At 29.7% G+C, this 24,632-nt stretch overlaps 2 protein-coding genes across 4 annotated transcripts; one reads left to right on the plus strand and one right to left on the minus strand.

Annotated features, from left to right (window-relative positions):
- Window positions 1-3,554: 3,554 nt before the first annotated feature.
- On the plus strand, window positions 3,555-15,824 carry LOC148235715 (aromatic-L-amino-acid decarboxylase-like). Of its 3 annotated transcripts, XM_088184771.1 has the most exons (7): window positions 3,557-3,649; window positions 3,906-3,937; window positions 4,036-4,120; window positions 8,638-8,872; window positions 12,257-12,506; window positions 14,619-14,767; window positions 14,831-15,824. In XM_088184771.1, exons 2-7 carry the CDS (start codon window positions 3,907-3,909, stop codon window positions 15,551-15,553), a joined length of 1,473 nt encoding a protein of 490 aa, XP_088040897.1. In that variant the 5' UTR covers window positions 3,557-3,649; window position 3,906; the 3' UTR covers window positions 15,554-15,824. The 3 variants fall into 3 exon arrangements, with proteins under 3 accessions (XP_088040896.1, XP_088040897.1, XP_088040898.1); XM_088184770.1 differs by having other exon boundaries at window positions 3,555-3,937; XM_088184772.1 differs by lacking the exon at window positions 3,906-3,937 and having other exon boundaries at window positions 3,562-3,649.
- A 1,290-nt stretch (window positions 15,825-17,114) lies between these two features.
- Window positions 17,115-21,816, minus strand: LOC148235716 (aromatic-L-amino-acid decarboxylase-like). The gene is made up of 4 exons (XM_088184769.1): window positions 21,633-21,816; window positions 20,312-20,432; window positions 18,626-18,739; window positions 17,115-18,503 (listed from the first exon to the last, which is right to left on the minus strand). The coding sequence occupies exons 1-4, from the start codon at window positions 21,710-21,712 to the stop codon at window positions 17,286-17,288; spliced, it is 1,533 nt and encodes a 510-aa protein (XP_088040895.1). The 5' UTR covers window positions 21,713-21,816; the 3' UTR covers window positions 17,115-17,285.
- Between the last annotated feature and the right edge of the window lie 2,816 nt (window positions 21,817-24,632).

Genomic DNA, 24,632 nt, shown 5'->3' on the forward strand with positions numbered 1-24,632 from the left:
GTTACAGAAATTAAATATGAATAGTTGAACCTTGAACTTTACCAACGGATTGTCATTTTAAGAATAACACGTTTTCATGGGTTTTAATTTAGCAAAGAATGATCTCCCACATTTTATAATTCTATGGTTGTCAACAGTTTCGGATTTACCGGGATTATCCCGTAATTGTAATTGCCGTCCAGAATTCCAGCTAAGTGATAAATTGTCCCCTAATTTCAGAGAAAGAGTACTCAAAAAGTCATCTCATACATTTTTGAACAAAAATTTTCGAGCTGACCTTTTTTAGCTTCTACCAGACATTTTTGACGAAAATGTCTGAGGTGACAACTTATTTAAATTAAATAATTTTTCTAATAAAATGTTTATATTTTTAAGAAATTAAAAATGTACTGAAATCTATACAGGTTTATGTAAGTTTTAGGTATTTTTTCAAAGCAAATTGTGGGGGATTCTATTCTTGAAACTCGCGTTAAAATCGCGTTAAAAATTGCTTTCATAGAAATCTTCGAACATTTTTAACATACATAGTAAAGATAACATATATATGTTTTTATTCGTTAATAAATAAAAGTCACGAGACCTGAAAATAATAATAAAGTTAAAGCAATTATCAAAAAGTTTGATATATTATAGTTTACAGCTATTAAGTTATAAATATGTAATTATTGGAATTTTTGAATCAACCAAATATACATTTGTAAACACTCTGTTCATCAATATTTCCACAAAGATATACGTTTGTATAAAACAATGATATGATGCCCAAGGATATCGATAATATAGAAGAGAATGGGAAAATACACTTGGGGATACGAGTTGAGAGATTTTCTCGCACATTATTCGGGTTTATGCTTTAAATCTCTTCATAATGTACTCGTGCTGTATTGTATATAAAAAAAATACAAGATGAACAAGAATGATAAATTAAAAATATATTAAAACTATTATGGTACAATTATATATATATTTTTTTAATTTTCAGTTGTAAGCCCAATGCGTTACAATGGGGTAAATCTGTACCAACTGGGTAAGTCAATCAGTCATAATAAGTATTATAACCCAGTCTGGGAGTCGGTTATACCTATATAATTAATAATAAATTATTATGTGTATTATAATTAATAATCAATATGTTTACAATAGTCGAGTATTTTTATAAATAAAAATTTGAGTCAGCTGCCGTGGCTCGAACCTGCGGCCTCTAGGTTACCAGTCGGACCGTATTATGCTTTATATATATGCGGTAATATAATTATATGTACATATAAATTCAAACTATCTCTTCTTCATAAGATAGAGTAGGCTGTAGTCCCTCAATTTCCATTAATTTCAATACATAAGAGTGAATGCGAAAAAGTACACATCCATATGTATAGATACTTTTCTGGGTTTGAAAGGGTTTTTCGCGATCATTTCTTGTATAGATAAAGGAAAATAATATAGCATAGCATAAATAGAGTAAAAATAGGATTATCTATAACTTTTTTTAAATATAACTTCATATTTTATCATTATATTGTAACATGATACAGTACTTTTGTATTTTTTTTTATACAAATAATTTCATTATTTATTAATTATAATAACATTTAATACACACATGAAGCTTTAATTTAAAATATAAAAATAAATAATGATTACATTAATATAATTCTGAATTTATAGTACAATTAGACAGTGCAATTTTATAGTAAAGTATAATCTATTTTTTTAATTTATATCATTAAAAAGCGTTGCTTATAAACTATAAGAATACATATTGTAAATAGTGAATTGTCATAGTCAAACATCTAAAAATTATTGGTAGAGTATGAGTAATGAAGTCCCTTGTAGTATTGGCAATAGAAAATTATTAAATAAATAATTAAAATCAATAGCTTTACTCTTAAAAGTCTTATTATTTACCATCTATCTATTAAGCTATTTGAGTAAACAGTTTTTTTTTGAGAATTTTAAACGTCAATAACTATATACATTTTAAGTTCGTAAGCAAATATAATGAAATATATATATTAATACATATAAGTGTACTATTAATATTATATAATAATAATAGTATGAGCCCTATATTATATCCTTGCGGTTCACTATTTGTAATAAAAGATTAAAATATGATTACTTACTTTTACAGTTAGCCATATATCTGACAAGTAATTTAGTTAAGCAAATAAATTACTTATTAAAATCAATATATACAGTCTAAACATATTTTTATTTAATGTACAGTAAAGATTAAAATACGTAAAAAATAAAATATATCTGTCTGTAATAATTTAATGTTTATTTTAAAGTGATCCCGAAATGAATGTTGTTTTTGGCCGTTGATACCACGTTGGTATCCACAAAACGATATTAAAAATTTATTCGAATTTGCATTTTATATGAATTTATTTTAAAAAGTCGCCAAAAACGGCCACTAAAAAGATTTTTGAACTGTTAGGTGATCATTAGATATGCGTCAATGTCAAAGTTGGCTTAAACAAATTCGTTATCAAGAATAGCCCGGGATGTGAGAGACAAGCAAAGATAGAAGATGAAGTCCAGGCTGTAGAAATCTAATCAAATTTCACTGAAGCTATCCATCAGCTATTCGAGAAACTAATCCAGTCAGTTTCAACAATGCATAGACGTATTAAAAGTATTGGGAAGGCTTGGAGACAATGTGTATCGGTTTCACACAAATTGAGCAAAGAAAACATATCGGCGGGTATCTGCATATCGCAGATGCTTCTGGATCTTGGAGCTATGTATCATTTTATAATTGGAAATGATAAATTGGTATTGTATGACAACAGTCGTCATAGAAGACAATGGTTATCCAAAGGTCAAGTAGCAAAACTTACTTATATAGAAAATATATTATGTGTGTGGTGGGACTGCAAAGGAAATGTGCATTACGAAACTCTTAAACCAGGACAAACAACAACGGCAAGTTTATAATGTGATCAGAGTGTACACAAGGAAGTAAAAAAGGCATGAAATTCTGAGCAGAAGTTGAATAGTTCTACAACACGACAATTCGTGTTTCCATGTGGCGAAATTGCCTCTTGATAAAATCAAGAAACTTGGCTGGAATATTTGATCTCATTCATCTTATTCTCCAGACCTTGCTCCTTCCGACTAACATTTATTTCGATCGATGCAACACTTCCTAGATAAAGGGGGCTTTCGGAATATTTTGCATGAAAGCCTACATTTTATGCTAATATAATTAAAAAAATGACTGAGAGATAAGAAATGGTTATATATTTAAAACAAATAAATAAAAATAAAAATTTGAAAATATTTTTGTTTTATTATAAAAAAACAAATGCATAAACAAACATTTTTATTACATAAAAATATAACATTAAATAATCTAATTTTTATAGCTTAGTCAAATTTAACTACGTTAAACCAAGAATTAAACCGTTAAATATGTTGCTTCATGTTACTCTAAATTTGCATTATAGCTACGTGTACGTTTAGGAAATTGCACTATGTGGGAGGAGAAATGTCGACCATCGTATGTCCTTGTTGGGAGGAGCAGGGGCTACTATAAAGCTTGGCACAATTTTCGCACTCGGACAGTCGATTGCAACCTGTTTTGTGCTTCGGACCCCGGGAGAGCACATTTTCATTAAACCTTGACATTTCCTTTACAAATCAGGTAAATACTACAAATTATTAAATACTTGAATTAATATATAAAAATATTATAAAAAATATCTTATCAGTTTAGTTCACTGACTTTTTATATAATTTTTTTATTCGTTGATAAGCCCATGTGCTCGTATTTTATATCATTATCAAACATGAGTTCTATGTGTATATTTGCAATTATATAATAATAGCTATTGTTATGTTGTAATGCGAAAATCGCATGTTTTTGTGCGATTTAACTGATTTAATACAACTTTTTACAGTATGTCTAAAGAGGACATGGATATAAATTTTGGTGGGTATTGAAAATTTATTTAATTAGTGATTGTTGTGCGTGTGTGAACATTTTTATTTAAAATAGTACATTATTATATTTTTTATTAAAATTTTCAGACACAATGAACGCTACCGATTTTACGGCGTTCTCCAAAGAAATGACGGATTACATAGCGAATTACTTGGAGAACATCAGAGACAGGTAAATCAATTTATTTATAATTGTATAATTAAAATAAACGCACACATGATGAATCGAATGATTTATTATAATTTAAACTGTTGAACTGATACCGATCGAGAGCAACTATTTCTATAATTTTATAATATAAGGACACTCTAGAGACCAATTAATTATATTTACACTAATAAACAGTGCCACGAAATATTTTATTTAAACTTGATAATAATACTAAAAGTGCAAACATTTGACAAAAAACTGCAAATCCCAAAATCTCTATTTATATATTGACTGAGTTCTATTTTATAAATTAAATAAAAAAATATGTTAATATGATTAACTATGTCACCGTACTTGGTACAAGTTCAAGTGTCAATCAAACCAATTCGCTATAAATATTTTATTGTGCTTATTGCTCGAGTGACTTCGAATAAAATTGTATGTGAGTCAAGGACCGCTTTAAACTTTCTACTCGTGTTTTGTACGGAAATTCTCAGTTTTTTCGGTCAATGTAAAGCATATGCATTTGTAAATATAATTTAATTATTATTTAATCTAATTTCTTATAATTCGTACGCACCGCAAAATATTTAGCTCACGGTGGACGTACGAAAGGAACTCCTTTCCAAATTGCAACATTCCCGCAAGGCTACTTGTGTTTTTGAGGTCTGAAACGCTGCAGTGATTTTAGTGACTCAAAATAAGACAATGACCGACACTTGGGTGAAATCTGCAATTAAAAAATAGCTCTTTGAAAACTGTGGTGAAATTTAACAGTGAACTTTCATCAATGAAACTCCTTAACCTTATTGAAGGTGAACGATAATTAACAACGAGTTTCTTTTCAATATATAAGCGATCGGTTTGCCTTCGATTCGATATATACAAATAAACAATGGTTATACTGGAATTTGACAATATTTTTTTTGTTATATTTCACAACAATTTCAATCGTTACGTTTCTGATTTCTATTCACCTGTGCTGGTACCAAAAAATAATTAGTTCCGCTTTTGTAATTAACGGCTTAACTACTGCCTTGACCCACCTTCAATATATTGTATGTAACGATTTATTATATATAAAACAATCAAATCGTGCTGAACGATTTGATTATTAACCGCAAAACCATAAATGGGACTGACAGTATATTGTTAATCGGGAAAATTAAATATTAAAATTATTTAATAACACTTATTGTTTAATAACACTTATATTATATATTATATTTATTAATATTATTTTAAACTTTTAGGCAAAACTCGATTGGAATATCGCACCGTAAAAATATGATATGTTTTTATATCTACATATATAGGTTATCATTATTAAATCATACTAATCGCTTGATTAAGATTAAATATAAAAATATTTTTAGGAGGGCTTTATAATTTTAGAATAATTTGTTTATTGTTCAATGTTTTAAATAATATTTATTTGTATAGTTCATTTGGTTGTTAAATCAATGCTATTTTAGTGTTCATGGAGCAATGAACCGCTCAACACCGAGCGGTTTTTATTTTATTTATGGTACAGTGATGTTATTAAATTTATATTTTAATATTAATCATTATGGTGACATCCCTAACACAATACTAAAATGGATGAAACACTTAAATAGTAGTGTTTCTCAACCTTTTTTTTCATAAAAAATATTAAAAAAACATATTTTTGTTTAGTACATATAATATATTCCCCACAAGCTAAAATATATCATTATTAGAGAATTTTTAATCTCTGATTGATAAATGTTTTTAATTGATTGTCACGATATTCATCCGTGAGATTAGGAAAATCTAGGTAAACATAGTATGTGGGAATTATAATTTTATGATTCCTCAACCTGGACCTTTGAAGGCCCTCTGCTCTTCACGTTATTTATCATAGGAATAATACAGTAGTTACAAATTAAAGTTTTCCTTTGTATGCAGATGATTTAAATTTTTTTAGATGCGTTCGATCTGTTGCGGACCCTTTTTATATACAGAGTGATTTAGATTCTCGATGGAAATGGTCTTCCGTTAATCGTCTGCCGTTTAGTGTCAGAAAGTGTCATGTCGCTAAGCATTTCTATAAACTACCGAAGGGCGTTGTCGACAATCTAACTATACTCGGAAAATTATAGTTTTGGGTTCCAAAACGTCTTCAAGAATCACGATCGCGTCCTCAAGCGCCAGGACGCTTGCACTAGCCGACTCACTTATGGCTGTCGCCATCCGGCTTCTTAATACGCTGGCATTGCACTTTGATCTAGTTAATATCAGCTACAAGGAACTAATCCAGTTCGTATATTTTAATTTAAATATTTTACGAGTTTCTTTTTATGTATTATTTTTTTGTGTATTGAAATAGTATATTGTATTGTTTTTTGACCATCATGACGCATTGGGGCAACCTGTTAGGTCACGTTGCTTTTAATTTAATTTAATTACTAATTCCGATCTCTAGTTACCAGAGATATTACGTTTATTTTGGCATCTGGTCGTTTTTTATTGATAAGCTGCCATTATATTTAATTTGGTCGCAAATTGGATCCTATGCTTTAATGGTAAAATTATCTCGCTGCACATTTTTCAATCGCTTATGACGTACCAGTTTAAAAAATCTAATTTAAGGCGCAGTAACCGTCTTTAATAATAAATTTAAAAAAAAATCTCAGATATATATACAAAAGGAAGATCTTTTTGATACGAGCGTAGGGATATAATCTGTTGCATTCTCGATGTAGCGTCTATACAATGAAACACTTTTTGAATTTACTAAAGGGTGGTATCGGCAATCCGTAAATGCTCGGTGACGTTCATCTGCGAGCTTTAGAGTGCCCTAGAGAGTTGCGATCGCGTCCCTTATTCTTACCCGTCACGTTAAAGACGTCAGCGCTTGAGAACGCCCCTCTTGCATGAGCCATCCAGCTTCTCAAAGAGCTTGCCAAATGTAAGGATGTTTTTAGCGATACCTATGAAACTGGAAAAAAATATGTAGAATGGTGCTTATCATTTTTTTTTGTTAACTATTTAATGGTATATTTCTACTAGATAAAATGTAATTTAACAGATAGGCGCTAATATGCTGCTCTAAAATGTGTATGAAACTCAATTTGAGAGTTGCGAAACTTCCATTTGCTGTTCAAACCCAAACCTAATCTTATGAAAGTTCTAAAACTAATTATAGTTTTTGAACTTTTATTAGGTCAACTCCAAAATACAAACTAGGCCGTAGTTTGTCTGCATTTCGATATTACACTATGTTTTAAAAATATGATAGCTATCCTTACCGATATTACTATGAACTTCTAATATAAGAGGGCTGATCAAAGTACATTCAAATCGAATTTTGGTCAATAGAAGAGCGCAAAAACAATTATCACTTCTCAGAAGGCAAAAATTCACGTCAAAAGCAATAAAATTGTGCCGGCGCCGTCGTAGTGGGAACGCTCGGTAACGAGCGTTCCCACTGCGACGGCGACGGCACGATTTTATTGCTTTTGACGTGGATTTTTGACTTCTGAGAAGTGATAATTGTTTTTTGCGCTCTCCTATTGGTCAAAATTCGGTTTAGATGTGCTCGATTCTCACTCGTAATGTGGTTATAAAAAGTCTTTCACCGCGATGGCACGATTTTATTGATTTTGACCTGGACTGGAAATTCACTATACGCGGCAACACTGAGCAGCAGAGAAAACACAACTAATTATTAAGTTAATATTATGAATAGATATTTTTAATAATTTTTAATGCCTAATTAAAATATTTCGCAACGGTAGCTAATTTTTATATTTATTTTTAGCATAAAAATTTAACTCTTACCTATTATTATTTATTCAAGAAATTATATTACGATGTTTAAAAATATATAAAATGCCATTTTTGTCATGAGGCCCGGAATCATTGTTTTCCCAGGGCCCGGGTTCGCTCTCGGCGGCCCTGTAGTTATGTACATATGTATGCATGTTAAATAAAATTTGTTTGGGAAAATCTGTTATGATGGTCAGATTAATAATAAAAGTATGTTTAAAACGTGAGTGAAATGTTAATTAGGAGTCATTGTCGTTCTGATAGGTGCGTGTTTCTGACCGTTTAATTTGACTAACAAGATATTTTATCAATATAACGTAATATTATGACTCATATATTTTTAGATATCAGTTTAAAAAATTACATTTTAAAATAAATACTGCGTAATTTATTTCATACATCGTACTATATTTTTTATTTAAAAAGTGAAATAAAATGGTATGAAGGCCAAATATCTCTAGATTAAATTTTCCTTGACTTTCGAATTTCGAGTAAAAGTTCATAAACATCTGATCATACACAGTTTCAGGAGCAATAAATATTTTCAATAATCATATATATATATTTACTAATTAATGAATGAGATATGAACTGTTAATGAGACATGACCGACTTGGCGAGATTTTCACTGTTCGTTCACATCTCACCTTGCTCTCAATCGTGCACCTTACAGTAGACATTTAATTATTGCTATCTTAGGCCAATGTCACTTTCAAGCTTCCTATGTATCGTTTACTTTGTTTCAGGCGTGTTTTACCCGACGTCAAACCCGGATATCTGAGGGCTCTGGTGCCTGAGGCTGCCCCGGAAAAGCCTGAAAATTGGCAGGACATCATGGCTGACATCGAGAGGGTCATTATGCCAGGCGTCACTCACTGGCACTCCCCTCGTTTCCACGCGTATTTTCCGACGGCCAACAGCTATCCTGCCATCGTGGCTGACATGTTAAGTGGTGCCATAGCATGCATCGGATTTTCTTGGGTGAGTTTTATTGTTAATTAATAAATAATATTATGAATGTGTTTTTATGTATGAATCATGTGATTAATGAAATTTATTATTGTTTGACATTGATCGTGTTATACCATTTTCATTGTCATTTTCCTTATCTCTGAGGGTCATATTCTATCATATCTCTTAAGGGGCTATTATATACTAAAGTAGGTGATTTTTAATATACATATATTAATATATCGTGTCGCTTAAATTCGCGCCACAAAATATTTTTATTGTATAACGGCATGATTGAGGCGAAGAGCGGAGCGATTGGCGTATTTATCAATTCAGCTAGAGCGCTTTACGAGAGCCTGCTGTGAACTTTATTTGTTAGGTTTATCACTGGTGTACGAAAAATTATAGTGAATGTATCAAAAAAAATCATAAGAACAGGACTTATGTAAGCAATATTGGCAGGTTTGTGACTTAAAGGTTGCGTGATGTACTTCTAATATGGTCCATTATTTTATTTTATCAATTTTTAAATTCAATATGGCCACTTTTTATTTTAACTAATAGAAAAAAACATATGGTTGTTTTTTAAAAATGTATTTTTTATAACCGTTCATACAGTAAAATTTATAAGCATGATTTTCTGAGTAAAATAATAAATAAAAAACAAGTACTGGTTGTATCTGGATTGTTAGTTAAATATTGTAGTGTTATCAAATTTGAACCTAAACATGGACTTATAACAGCGATTCTCAACCTTTGGGGCGCGCCCTCCTTGGGGGGCGCGGCGTTAGTACAAGGGGGGCGCGAGTATATTTAAAAACAAAATTAAAACTTTGTTGAAGGTCAAATAAAAGAAATTGTATAATTAAAAAAATTATATATATATATATATATATATATATATATATATATATATATATATATATATATATATATATATATATATATACATATATATATATATATATTTAAAATAAGAATACAGTTTATAATTACATATTACCAATAAATAATTTATTATATTTATTATTTAAGTTTATTAGTATGAAACAAATACCAGTTAAATATGTTATTGTTATTAATTAATGACTTCCTTGAGCCTGTTTCTCATTGCAAAGTTTTTGAAATGAAGGAGTAATACCAGATATGGATACCCTAAGTTCTTTTTCTATATTTAGCTGTGATCTGTATTTTGTTTTCAACAAAGCCACCGCAGAAAATCCGGTTTCGCAAAGATAAGATGTGGAAAACGGTAAAAGTATTTGGATAGCTCTTCGTTTTAATGTCGCAAACTCGTCATCCAAACCTGCCCAAAATTCAAAAATCGATTTCTTATTAAATTGTCTTTTGATTTCACTGTTTGTTGTAAAATCAATAAAAGTTTCCTCTTCAGAAGTCGAGAGACCTTGTGGAACATTGTGATATGGGTCCCTAACCCACTCGTAACTTGCTAGAAATTTTTTTTCAGCAAAAAAGTATTTTTTTTAATTTTTTGCTAGCATGCTTAGATGTTTGTTTATAGTTAATAAAATCACGTTTATATATACTTATTCGGTTTTGTATGTCTTTGCAAATTCATTTATATTCGGAAACATTTCCAATTTCTTTTCTTTTAAATTTCTAAGCCACAAATCCAATTTTCTACAAAAAGCATTGACTTTATCATTTGTTTCCAAAATATATGTATTTGTTCCTTGAAGTTGAAGATTCAAGACATTTAACTTCTCAAATATATTGACTAAATAACCCAATTTCATAATAAATACAGTATCTCGAAACATCACGGCTTCTTGTCGATTTTCTTCTTCCAGAAAAATACAGATTTCTTCTCTTAATTCAAAAACACGTTTCAAAAACTTCCCACGTGATAACCATCTAACTTCGCAATAAAAAAGTAATGCTGTATGTACTGATCCCATATCTTTACAAAGTTCAGAAAACATTCTTGATTTTAAAGGTCTCGTTTTTATATAATTTACAACAGTTACAACTGTAGATAACACGATATTTAAACCAGTACTCATTTCTTTCGACGCCAGTGCCTCTCTGTGGATCATGCAATGTGTCCAGATACACTGTGAAGATTTTTGTTTTACTAGTGTTTGCATGCTTTGAAATCTTCCAGACATTGAACGAGCACCATCGGTGCATATTCCAACACAATTTTCCCATTCAATATTCGCCTCGTTTATAAAATTATCCAAGATGGTAAATAAAGCAGTTGATGTTGCCCTTTGCTGTATCGGTTTGCAAAAAAGTAATTCTTCTACAGCTGATACACCATCACAAAAACGTACATAGGCTATCAAATGAGCATCTTTATTGTTATCAGTTGCTTCATCAAGTTGAATTGAAAACAATTTTCCACGCAATTTTGCAAAAAGCTGGTGCTGTACATCTTCAGCCATGTCACCAATACGACGAGCAACTGTATCATTGGAAAGTGGAATAGATTTTAATTTTTTTGTAAAATTTTCTCCGAACATGGTTTCTACAATTTCAATTGCAGCTGGCAAAATTAGCTCTTCACCAATAGTATGAGGTTTCTTGCATCTGACTATTTGATACGAAACTTTGTAAGAAGCAATTAAAGCTTGTTCATTTACAGACAAAGTGTTTTTAAAAACTAATTTTTGCTTCTCATATGATTTTAATTTTGCTTCTCATATGATTTTATGACACTATAATTTTCGATAGATCAAAAATGGGGGGGGGGGGAGGGGGCGCGAGAATATTTACGTTGGTAAACTGGGTCGCAATAACAGAAGGGTTGAGAGACGCTGACTTATAACGATTTCCGGCTTTTATTATCCAGCTATCGAACTATCTAAAACATCATATTAATGCTTAATCAAAGTGTTTCTTTGATGTGTGGCTTTTATTGTGTGATGAGTTTTGACAGATAAACGTTATTTTATTTTTATACAAAAAAAGTATAAAATAATTAATAAAAGTATCAAAATTATGATTAAAAAATACTGTACTAATATAATAAAATAATAAATAATGTAGGCAAATAAAATTTGTTTAAATTATGTTTAAAGTACAACCATAAACGTGATAGCTTTAAGTCAACATTTTCAATATAAACAGAAATACTTGCGACACACTGATATAAATATACTATAAACATATAATATTACTTAAATTTATACTATTGTTGTATGTGCATATTTGGTATAATCGGTAAAAATTAATATACATACATATATGTATGTATACTATGAACTTATGAAGTAGTTCGCTCGCGCTCTCCAATGGAATAAATTAGCTATATATACTAGTCTACTATATCTGCCTTGTTTTATCGATGGAAGGTTTTCCCTTTTTTCTTCAACCTATTAGGAACGCCCTTCTCCCTTAAGAGAAATTTATTGATTTTTATAGTATTTTATTTTACGTTTATCTTTATAGATTGCAAGTCCTGCCTGTACCGAACTGGAAGTAGTCACATTAGATTGGCTTGGTAAAATGTTAGATCTGCCGTCGGAATTTTTGGCCTGCTCTGGTGGAAAAGGCGGTGGTATAATCCAAGGAACTGCCAGCGAAGCCACTCTAGTGGCTTTGCTTGGTGCCAAAGCCAAGATCATAAAAAAACTCAAAGAAGAAGATCCTTCACTGACCGATGACACGATCATTCCGAAATTAGTCGGATACTGCTCCAGTAAGTAATAATTATATTTATGTAAATCTCAATGTTCAAAAGAAAATTAATATCTGTAGCATTTTGTTGGCTCTGTGTTGAATCGATGTTGATTTAATTTAGCGTCTCGTATGAACATAGTCTGGATGGTAAATTAAGTCCCGTGCTAGGAACGAAATTCAATTACGAGTGTCTCCTCTCTAAAATCAACTTTTGATCATGGGGAGCAGCGATACTGTAATTTAATTAAATCGGGACTTTAAACCTATTTATAGATACATATATTGCTAAGAATATTCTTATAAAAAAACATTAATTTAAAACAATTAATCAAATAAGTAATAATTTCACGTTAAAAAATCCTGTTATATTTTTTTGTGATTAATGATCAATCAAATAATTAGGTTATTTGAAAAATCATTAAAGTAACAGTCAAATTGCATTAATCCAAATTAAAACCATTTATGCGTTATACACGGAGCTAAGTTATTTATAAAAAATATAAATCAAAGTTTCATTTAAGTGGTCGTGCAGCGAAAAATGTATTGAGTGTACTTGTCACGATGTGTAGATATAAAATATAATTATATTGGTAGAATACTATAAGGATTAATCGGTGGCGTAGTATAATAATTATATTTTGGTACATGGTAAGGAAAATATTTTGTAGAAAGAAACACAGAAAATGGTTATTATTCAAAGAGTATAATGTAAGAGTTTACCCTTTTTATTTTATTAGATTTATAGATGGGGTGTGTGAATTGTGTTATAAACGAAGCTAAAAATGATACGAATAAAAAAAATCGTATAATTTATATTCAAACAGGTGTAATGAACACGCACATGATGGCAATAAGTTAAGCATTTAAGCATTTCTATGTCTCTATATCTTAAAACACATACCAAAAAAATATTTTATATTGCTTCTATGCTAGTGGTCTGATTTTTTTGATAATTAAAAAAAAATATGTACATAGGTGTATGTTTTATCAACTAATTGTTGCAAATATAGTCAAACCGTAATTTAAAAATATTTTTACAGGATATTTCTTCAAAAATATTAAAGAAAAAAATCAATTGAAATAATACTATGGTATTCACTAAGCGTATTTTTTTTATATTTTACTTATAAATTGAATTTGCCTCATAATGTGTTAATCCCAAACTACTTCAATGCCACGAGAGCACTGGTGCACATTTTTGTAAAATATTAAATACATGCTGGGTTTTACAACTATAAATTGGTTCTTGAATAACATCAATAGAGACATCCATATTTCAAGTAAATACAATAAAAATGTAGCTGAAAATATCAGTATTTGATAGATTTTTAGAAAATATTCTGGAGATTAGATTTTAGAAATTAATCGTTTATATGGTTGAAAAAATATGATTCTACTATGTGCTATGATTCTAAATGAAATTTTGCATTTCAATCATAATAAATAATAAAATTTCTACTGTAGTGTGTAAATTGATTACTGCCTTTATCACAAATACCCATATAGATTAAATGTCCATATATTATGTATTGTTATACTAGATTTAATTCAACCAATTTACACTATTATTCAGATGGTTGTTAAACGGTGTAACAATCATTCACTAACTCATTAAAATATATTCATTATCTTGAAATGTTGGTTGGATGTTGAATTTAGATGCCATTATTATTGCTTCAATAATATACAATATACCAATAATATACATACCAATTATATACAATATTTATAAATATTTTTAAATATTATCTACAGTTTCTAATGCAGTTAAGATTAATAATGTAATAATTTTTATTCCACGTTTCTTATTATTTTTTACATAAGGAAAGGTTTTAAAAATCTATATTAGATTCGTCGTAAATAGTTTTATAGTTGATAAATTTAAGACCTTTAATATTATATGCAACGTAAATCAACCAACTATGTACTTTACCGAACCTTGCATTGTATAATTGATTAATGATCACAAATCTATAGGAGTTTTTATAAAGATGCAGTAGCTAACAATTTATTTTTATAGCAAAATGTTCTATAATTTTAATAATAGAATTAAATAAATTATTATATTCCATTTACCTTAAATATATAATATATTATAATATTAAATTTCATTTTAATAATTTAATTACAGTGCAAGCTCATTCATCCGTCGAACGAGCCGGTCTCTTGGGAGGTATTAAGCTTCGCCTTTTGGATATTGACGAAAAAAATAGAATGAGAGGAGATACTTTGGCTAAGGCGATTAAAGAAGATCGAGAAAAGGGCATGATACCATTTTTGGTAATTAAAATTAATAAATATTTTATCTATAAGAAAATTGTGTTATTAATATAATTAATTTAGGCCGTAGCTACTCTTGGGACAACAGGATCGTGTGTTTTCGACGTCTTGGATGAGATTGGTGATGTTACTTTAACTGAAAATATTTGGTTACACGTTGATGCTGCTTATGCTGGCTCTGCTTTTATCTGCCCAGAATATAGATATCTGATGAAGGGTATCGAGAAGGCAGATTCGTTCAATTTCAATCCCCATAAATGGATGTTGGTTAACTTCGATTGTTCTGCCATGTGGCTGAAGGATCCCAGTTGGGTCGTGAATGCTTTCAACGTCGATCCTTTGTATTTGAAGCACGATATGCAAGGATCTGCTCCAGATTATCGTCACTGGCAAATTCCTCTCGGAAGGCGCTTCAGATCATTGAAGCTATGGTTTGTTCTGCGGCTTTATGGAATCGAGAATCTCCAAGGGCATATTCGAAAGCAAATTGCGCTGGCTCACTATTTCGAAGAATTATGCAATAAGGATGAACGTTTTGAAGTTACCGAAGAGGTTCTGATGGGATTGGTGTGCTTCAGACTAAAAGGATCGAACGAAATAAACGAAGCTCTCCACAAGAAGATAAACGCTAATGGAATAATCCATTTGGTACCTTCGAAAATCAAAGGGAACTACTTCTTGCGAATGGCGGTGTGCTCGAGATTCAGTGAAAGGAAGGACATGGAGTTGTCTTGGAAGGAGGTTGTGGAATGTGCCGAATCAGTCCTAGTCGAGAATAAGCAATAATAATTTCCTATGTGTATATTCAATCTAGTTTTGTAGGAATGATTATTTATTTTTATTGTAATTGCATTCCCTGTTATAGGTATAGTGCTTGACATTATAATAAGTGCAAAAAATCTATTTATATAAAATAATGTAAAATATTTATTATTTGCTAGCTGTTATGGGACCATGCAATTTAAGTTGTGTTAATAATATTCAATAGCTATTATCTGTTAAATATAATATATATAAATAAATATTGTAATTTGAGAAGATGAAAATATATACTCAATAAAAACATATGTATTTATTTTATAATTTTATAATTTATTAATCTAGCAATGAAAGATGATAGACATCTATGAGTGGTTTTGTAAAAATATTATATTTAATAAATTGTATAATAAATTAAAGCACGATAAAGTGACATCTATACAAAAATTCAACAATTAAATCTATTTAAAAGTAGAGGTCACTAAATAATTTTTGGAATATTTCTTAAATTTTAATACTGTAAGAAAATGCTAAAATTTTGGTTTGGTGAAGCAGTTTTTTAAATACATAACGTAATTTAATGGTAGCGTATCAAAAAAGCTTGGCATTTTCTTTAAATAAAATTGTGATGTATAACAAAATTCGCGTCGTTTTTAAATGTTAATATCTATTATATGTAACAAACGTTTCTCAGTATTTTTTAGCTTAAGTAAAAGATCTAAAAAATTTGCGCCTTTTGGTTAGATAAACACCGTATACTTGACCTTCCTCTAACGGTGTAAAAAAATTCAGCGCCCTCCGGCTATGTACATTCGGTGTACATGCCAATATGTATAAAACATATTTATTAAAAATTAAAAAAATACGATTTTTTAACGAAATAATCATGATAATAATAGTCAGGCAAAACGTACTACTTTTTGTAATAAAAATGCTTTTAACCTTAATTGTCATACTTACGACTTGTTCTAACCAACTTAATGCCAATATCTTAATAATAAATACTACATAATTGACTAAAAATGATCAGCCATAATTGTTGCGCTGTAAATATGGCAAATCATATTCATCGGTTGAATAATCAAGGACCAGAAGGGACGTTAGACTCCTTTCCTTCCTCGATGATATATAAAGCAGAATGCAGACATACTTTTTCATTTTATTTCTGTATTTGATTATACTTCTACTTCGTTTTCGACTTGGAATATATGTGAGTCAGGCAAACTTGCACCAAGCTATGCTGAATTGACCGAGACTACCATTAGAAGCCAAAGAAAACCAGCCTTTCATTTCGACTGTATTTGCTCATACATTTTCGATCTGGTTCAATCCAAGCAGCCGCTCTGAATCTCCAAAAATTGCATAGTATAATATATATGATTATTTTTATACATGGCAAACTATTGTGATTAAAAAAGAAATAAATAATAAATAAAATAAACTGCAAATAAAAATTCTATTTAGGAATATTATGCAGCGAAATTTTATTAAACCATTATCATCGATGAAAATAGATGGCAGTGTTCCATTATGTATTTTAACTCAAATGGTTTGAAACTTGAGTAAGTGTATTAAATAAAATGATATATTTTATTAAAATATTTTATTTATTTTTATGTATAAAAATGCTTATTATTACAGCAAAATATTATAAATAATTACAATTCCGATTATACATAATAATTATTACACACACACACATACACACATGTATCACATATAAAATCACTACAGCGCAAAATACATATATAGTAATAACTCACTTAGACTTTTCTTGGAGTTTAGCCGTGATGGCAAGTTTGCTCAGAGAATTGAATTTCTCAGACGCATCAATTTTCTCAGGCAGACGCTCTTTCATTCCGTTGGCCAAGCTTATTATTTCAGCAGCTTGCGATTTTATCTCGCTCCAAGCAAATTCAATATCAGACATCTCACACAATCTGCTGCACACACAAAATCTTATAATAGCCTTCCCCTTGTACGTGCAAGGAACCATGAATAGATTCTTTCTCTCAGTCAATCTCTCAGATAAATTTTTAGTCAAAATATCATTGCCTTTCAGTCTGAAACACACTAGAGCCATACTGGATTCAGTAACCACATCGAATCTATCGTCAGCTCTTACCATATTTTCGAACTGTTTAGCCAGATCGATCTGCTTCCTGATATGATCCCTTATTCCGCTAGCTCCATATATTCTAAGAACAGCCCATAGTTTGATAGATCTAAATCTGCGACCCAAAGAAATCTGCCAATGTCTATAATCAGGCGTTTTACCACTGCTATTATCTTTCAAATATATCCTCTGAACATCGAAAGCGTCTATCAAATAATTAGCATCTTTGACCCACATAGCAGAACAATCAAAGTTCACCAACATCCATTTATGTGGGTTAAAATCGAATGAATCTGCATATTCGACACCCTTCATGAGATGCCTATATTCCGGGCAAATGAAAGCAGCTCCTGCATAAGCTGCATCAACGTGCATCCAAACTCCATAATCTTGGCATAACATTCCAAGTTCTTCCATGCAGTCGAAAGCGCACGTTCCTGTCGTTCCAAGATTGATGACCACATAACAAGGTATCAGACCATTGGCAATGTCTTCATCCATTGCCTTCTTTAAAGTGCTTGCTCTTAAGCTGCAATTATCGTCGACGGACAAGAGTCTCATAGGAACAGCTCCCAATAAACCAGCCTTTTCGACCGAAGAGTTCGATTGATCTGAAGTGTAAGCGATCAGTTTAGATCTGATCATAGCTTCGTCTATGTTCGGATCGTTCATCTTCATCCTGTTGGTCATTCTCTTTTTAGCGGCCAATAAGCCGACCAAAGTAGCTTCACTAGCAGAGCCTTGTATAATACCACCTCCCGGTCCTTCGGAGCAATTGAGGAACTCTTCAGGTAGACCCAGCAGTTTACCCAACCAGTTCATCATTTCGACTTCTAATTCGGTGCACGCTGGACTAGATATCTAAAAAATGAAATTTATGTAAGCATTACATCACAGCGGCTTAGAAATATTGATAGACTGTTACGAAGAAGAGAAAGTGTATAACCCTGCGGTGTCAAATATAATTTCACGTATACACTTACCCAACTGAATCCTACACATCCAAGACCAGCGCTCAGCATCTCTCCTACGATAGCTGGATAGCTGTTAGCTGTCGGGTAGTAAGCGTGGAATTGTGGTGATATCCAGTGAGTCATCTAAAATATATTTTAAAGGTCTTTAAATTAGTGGCGTGTCATTAGTATGCATGGACTCTAGTATAAACAACGGGATGTTAAACACGTCTTCATCTTGCAAAAGTTGTGAAAAAATAAACGTAATTATGACATCTGTATAAATTAAGTGTTGAACGCGATCTCGTAACAGCAATTGCTAACGTGCGTGTTGAATAATATTTTTTATGAATATAAAGACAAGGAGTAACATCTTAGGTGGTTACAATAGATTACTTTAACGTTTAATTACCTAGTAATTATTTATGTAGATTGCTATTTGATTGACGATGACCCAATAACTTTGGTTTGTGCCATATATTTCAATTGCATAACTAAATGCAAGTAGGTATTTGCAAAGTTTTCTGTATATATTATCATTTATTGTCATCAAATTTTACAATCTAGATTTACTCACAACGATTATGAAATTGTTAATAATATCAAAATGTAACAAATTAAAATTTAGATTATGAATATACATATATCCTCAAAGAAGGTCATTAAGAATTTGTTAAAAAAACCGGTGGGTTAAACCATCATTGTTGACTAATAAAAAAACTGGTAAATCAGTAACGTGCTTCCATACATGTATTAATAAATTTTTGATCGTTTACTTTTATTTAATTATAATTTATAATAGAGTTGGGCGTATTTCTACTAATTGACAATAAGCATCAGTTCTTTTTACGTTGTTTTTTTATATGAAAGTAGATAATAAAAAGCAATTATATTGTTCAATATGAAATATTAGTTGTTAAAACTAGAAAAAAAATCGAATGGCTAAAGAAAATAAAATAAGTCATAGATACTTGCTAATGGAATATTAGAAAAAACAAACTTAAACAGAAAACCACACAGAGACAGAGATTATTTAATGATATATAAGTTTGAAGATTGTGTTCACTTATCATATATTATTATTATATATAAAAGATGGGTGTATTTCCAGTTAATGACAATAATCAATATTTTATTTTACGTATTTTAATAGAAAGTAGATTTTTGAAAGCATTTTTATTGTTTTATTTTAAATATCAGGTAAGTTACTAATTTATATAAAATAAAATGAACGATTAAAGCAAATAAAATTAATCATAGATACTTTCGAAGAAATGCTGATGAAACATTAGCGAGAATAAACAGAAACAAACAAACTACGGCAGATAAGGAACAGAAGTAAGATAGGATACAAAAAAGAGCTATTCACTGTTAAAAGTAATAATATCGATGTTGTTAAATATACATGTATATATAAAAAAGTGAGAGTAATGATTGTGAGTATTGTTGTGACACCAATTGATCCACAGTGAGTATATTAAATAATATAGCTCTTTTATAAGCTCTTTTAGATTAAAAATATACATAAAAAATGAATAAACATTGACCGTCGAAAATATTTTTTAATAAATGGAAAAATATTCCTTTATCAATATTGAACATAAATTTAATTAAAAAGACTTTGACGAAGATGTTCTTATTGTAGCACAAAGAAATACTGTTCCTTAAATTTATAAATAATTTATATAAACAAATAAAAGATTAGCTAAAACATACCCCAGGCATCACGACTCTCTCTATGTCCTTCAAGAAGTCCTGCCATGGTTCTGGATCTTCAGGAGCCGAATCTGGGATCATATGTTTGAGATATCCGGGTTGAACTGACGGCAAAACTTGTCTATAAAATGAATATAATAAATATTTATTATCTCATATGTGACGATTTAACGTATATGTGATAAGAAGTTCGTGTTATTTTCGAAAACAGGTTGAGGTTCGATTACGAACAGGTGAAAGTGATGTTCGAAAATTTAACCTTGCCACAATGAGATAAAAAAACTCTCTCTCACTCAACGTTATCAGTCGAAAACACTCATACGTATTATAATTTATATTCAATAGCTTAAGTGAACAATTTAAAAAATATAATCTTAAAAAGCAGTGAATTATATAACTTGTATTAAATTAGGTTTATTGTATTATACATACTATATATATAAACTAGTTTTTGTATTTAATGTGATATAATTGCGTTCAAATATAATGCTCTATATTAATAATAAAATAGCAGATATAATATTATTAATATTTTATTATTTAATTAATTAAAAAAAATATCCAAGATAAATATACAATACGCTGAAATGTTTAGTATGACACACATATATAAAATCGTAGGAAATAATAAGAAAAAATCTGGTCCTGACAAAAGTATGACGAATTCAATACTTGTCTTATATGTATATGAAGAAAAAATCACAGAATTTTCGCTACATTGCATGATTTATAAAAAATAAAAATAAAAAATATATTTTATTATTCTATATTGCGAGAGATTGTTAGAAAATAGTTTGATGAATCTTACATTATCAGTTCATATATGAGATGCAATAAATTTGGCTACAAGTAGCAATCAAATTTGGCTACAAAAGTCAAGGGTAATCGACGGCGTGTATTTGTTTTTAGTGTGTTTTTAATACATTTTTATATTAAAAAAAACATTAGAGGTCCGTTTAAATAATATTTTTTTTCTCTATGAAACATTAGAAATAGATTAGGTTTTATCTTATTTTTAATGAGCCATAGTAGTGAATAGTATAAACAAAGATTACACAATAAGTATGTATAATTGATTTGTATGGTAATTTCAAAAGCTTGTATTATTAACTTCTTCATCAGAGAACGCAATTATTTATTACTATGAATATCTCATGTTAAATTGTCTTGTGACATCTTCATATTTTAAAATGATTTTAAGCACACTCATATAATTATACAATTTATTAGTCACTAAAAATATTTTTATCATACATATGCCATAAGTGTGTGTTATTGTTGTATCAACAGTATTTGATTAAGTCATATAAATTTTGAATACCTTTGACGGACATTTTCGATGTAGTCCGCTATATAGTCCACAGCAGCTTTTCCAAATTCTCTGAACTGTTCGCTGTCCATAGCTGCTCTTTCGATACAAAACCAAAAGTAGCACTTTCTAAAAATTTCTTCGCTCGCCTCACCTTAGCTCTGATCACTGGTCAGTTGACGTCTGAAACGTTGTCTTTGGACCCAGATGCTTTTATATGCGGGCCGATTGTGAACCAACCTTCTTGTGGCCAATCATCCGTGGCCATTTAAACCAACGCGGGCAATTCTTCCTACAGCGATTATATAATGATTGATTTTTTATTCCCACCCGTGACCGCTGTCATTGTTAAGGTCTTGGTCTTAAGTGTAATAAACAAGATTTTCGCAAAGATACGCTTTAAATTTTCGTCATGCTTGTATCATTTTTATAACGTATTATTCAAATCAAAAGTGAGTTTGAAACATGTTAATTAAACATTTAGAAGATGATCTCAAGGCTAAATGCTGACATAAACATACGTTTCAAAATATTTAGACATTTTTAAATTTACCTGTATTTTTATAATTTAAACAAAAATACATTTTTCTTCTCTTCAATGATGAAGATTTTAAAATATCAAGTCCAATGTGCAGAAAACCTTTAATTTTTATGGCTGTTACTCAAACTTTTTTGTAATTAGATATGTTTATTTTCAACTTGTAACAATTCCAATTTTTTTGATAATGAAAGTCGATCATTTCCCCAAAAATTTACGGCTATTGTTGTGTCACATTTAGTGAGTCAGTAATAGGGTTACGTTCACTACAGTAATAGGTATGTAAGCAAATTCATTATATGCAATTAACTTACAGTTGCTTAAATGCACTGCTTTACTATTTCATGATCAGAAAATGGTTTTATTTTTTGGAAAAATACTGTTAAGTATATCAGTCGCTAAAGTTGCAGTTTCTGCTTCTTTTGAATAACTTTTTTTGTATTAATAAATCGATTTTAAAATTATTTAATCCACTCTTAATTAACCATTAAATTTTCTGAATTTTTCAGCATATTTGTGTAGTTCTTTTTATTTTTTTCATCACTGATATATTTACTTAATAAAATAATCATTTTTGATTTTACTTCAAAAAGGTAAATTGTGTAAAAAAATGTATTTTTAGTAATATTTACTTTTAGTATTAGGTGCAACTAATCTTTTTTCCAATCATATTAGTTTGTAGCATCCTTAAATATAGCTTCATTATCTGGAATCCAAGCGAAGCGAAGTACTCTTTATTGTTGGAGAGAATTAAAATATTTTTTTGATATATCTCTAAAAAGAGTACGGGTCGTATCGTATTTGCTAGGAGCGTCGGAATACAATTCATTGTATTTTCGGCGTAGCGTCTACTCAATGAAGCACTAAGGGCGGTGTCGACAACCCATCAATGCCCGGTGACTTTCAGTAGCGAATTTTAGAGTTCACTTGCGTCCTTTATTCTTGTCCTTTGCGACCATAACGTCAGCGCTTGGGAATAATCCTCTTGCATGAACTATCCAGCTTCTCAAAGATGTTTTCAGCTATAGCTATGAGGAGCTAGGAAAATTGTGTTGAATAGTGCTCACCTATTTTGGGTATACACAATCTGTTTTTTTTTCATATATTTTTATATGCTTAATTGTATAAAAATAGTTTGTATGATGGACATCTTGACGCATTGAGGAAACCTGTCAAGTCATGATAGTGAGATTTAAAATAACAAATAATAAATATTGAATAAATCTATTCTACAAATCTATTCGACAAACATATTAAAAACTGCCCATTAGGATATAACATTATAATGCAATAGATCATAGCTTAATTAAATACATACATACAAATGCTGCCACATACATATATACATAAATATTTTAATAATAAATCAGCATAAAAGATAAATAAAAAAAATAGTAGAAGTTAGTAATTATTTCAGAATGTATATTTGTGTATAACAAGCTTCAAGAATTTTTAAACTGTATATATATTGTTAAAGAAAGATGTTGTAATTTTTATATATTCTTTAATTAAAAAAAAAGTATATATATTTAACATTTATCTATTATTACTTAACTTAAGATCTTACAATTTAAGTATGAATTATATTAAAATAAAATTTGTATATTATGTATTTAATCATACAGAGAAACTAGATCTACAATTTTGCCTATTTATTTAATGCGCATTCAATTTTAAGTAGACATTAATTTAATTGCAGAAAGCATTCATTGGTTATAAATAGACCTTTAATTAGAACCCAATATATAAATATTGGCCTCTAACTGAACAGTTTAGTGTATTAAAATCTATTGATAATAATTTCAGCTTTCTGTTATAAGATTTTAACGATCTTCAAGAAAAATATTATTTTATAAATATATATAATTTGTTTAATACCTGATAGTTTTCGATATCATAGAATATAGATATTTTTGCTTCTTCCAACATTTTTTTTGCTATTTTGAATGTTTTTATGCGATAAGCTTAAAAAACAACTATTGTTGTTACAGCACGTTTGATTCTTATTATTCAAGGCCTTGAATGTGTCATATATAGAATAATATAGCGTTACTACAATAATATTATGTAAAAAGAGGATATTTAAATACATTATGAAATTTTCAAGACAAAGTAATAAATAGAAAAAATGTTTCTTTTGAAAAAAAACAAAAGAAAATGAACAGAAATAAACACTATGTATACTTACGATAGTAAAATAATAATGTAAAAACACTACTATCGATTTGAAATTATATATTTTTTTATGTATAAAATAAATAATTACTGTATAGTGTGCGTACTACTTCAATACCATCTATAAAAATACCGAACAGCTCAGTCTCAGCTCCATCGTGACGTCACGAGTGTCAGGGTAATCGAGGTCAATGTCAATAGATGATTGAACCAAATTTTTTAATGCTCTTACTTTTAAACATGAATTTTTTTTACATACATATTTAAAATATATATATAAAAATAACATATATTTGCTA

The sequence above is a fragment of the Plectrocnemia conspersa genome, unplaced genomic scaffold (genome assembly GCF_051122295.1).
Source record: "Plectrocnemia conspersa isolate PC_06_02 unplaced genomic scaffold, ASM5112229v1 ptg000004l, whole genome shotgun sequence".
Lineage (NCBI taxonomy): Eukaryota > Metazoa > Arthropoda > Insecta > Trichoptera > Polycentropodidae > Plectrocnemia > Plectrocnemia conspersa.

What these genes read in the sequence shown, in the direction of transcription:
- LOC148235715 (XM_088184770.1), top strand. Translation starts at nt 3,907, where the DNA reads ATGTCTAAAGAGGACATGGATATAAATTTTG. An exon ending in ATTAGTCGGATACTGCTCCA is followed by an intron (nt 12,507 to 14,618) that starts GTAAGTAATAAT and finishes ATTTAATTACAG; the next exon opens with TGCAAGCTCATTCATCCGTC. An exon ending in AGGGCATGATACCATTTTTG is followed by an intron (nt 14,768 to 14,830) that starts GTAATTAAAATT and finishes TAATTAATTTAG; the next exon opens with GCCGTAGCTACTCTTGGGAC.
- LOC148235716 (XM_088184769.1), bottom strand. Translation starts at nt 21,712, where the DNA reads ATGGACAGCGAACAGTTCAGAGAATTTGGAAAAGCTGCTGTGGACTAT. An exon ending in ATCGAAAATGTCCGTCAAAG is followed by an intron (nt 20,433 to 21,632) that starts GTATTCAAAATT and finishes TTCATTTTATAG; the next exon opens with ACAAGTTTTGCCGTCAGTTC. An exon ending in AGAGAGTCGTGATGCCTGGG is followed by an intron (nt 18,740 to 20,311) that starts GTATGTTTTAGC and finishes AATATATTTTAG; the next exon opens with ATGACTCACTGGATATCACC.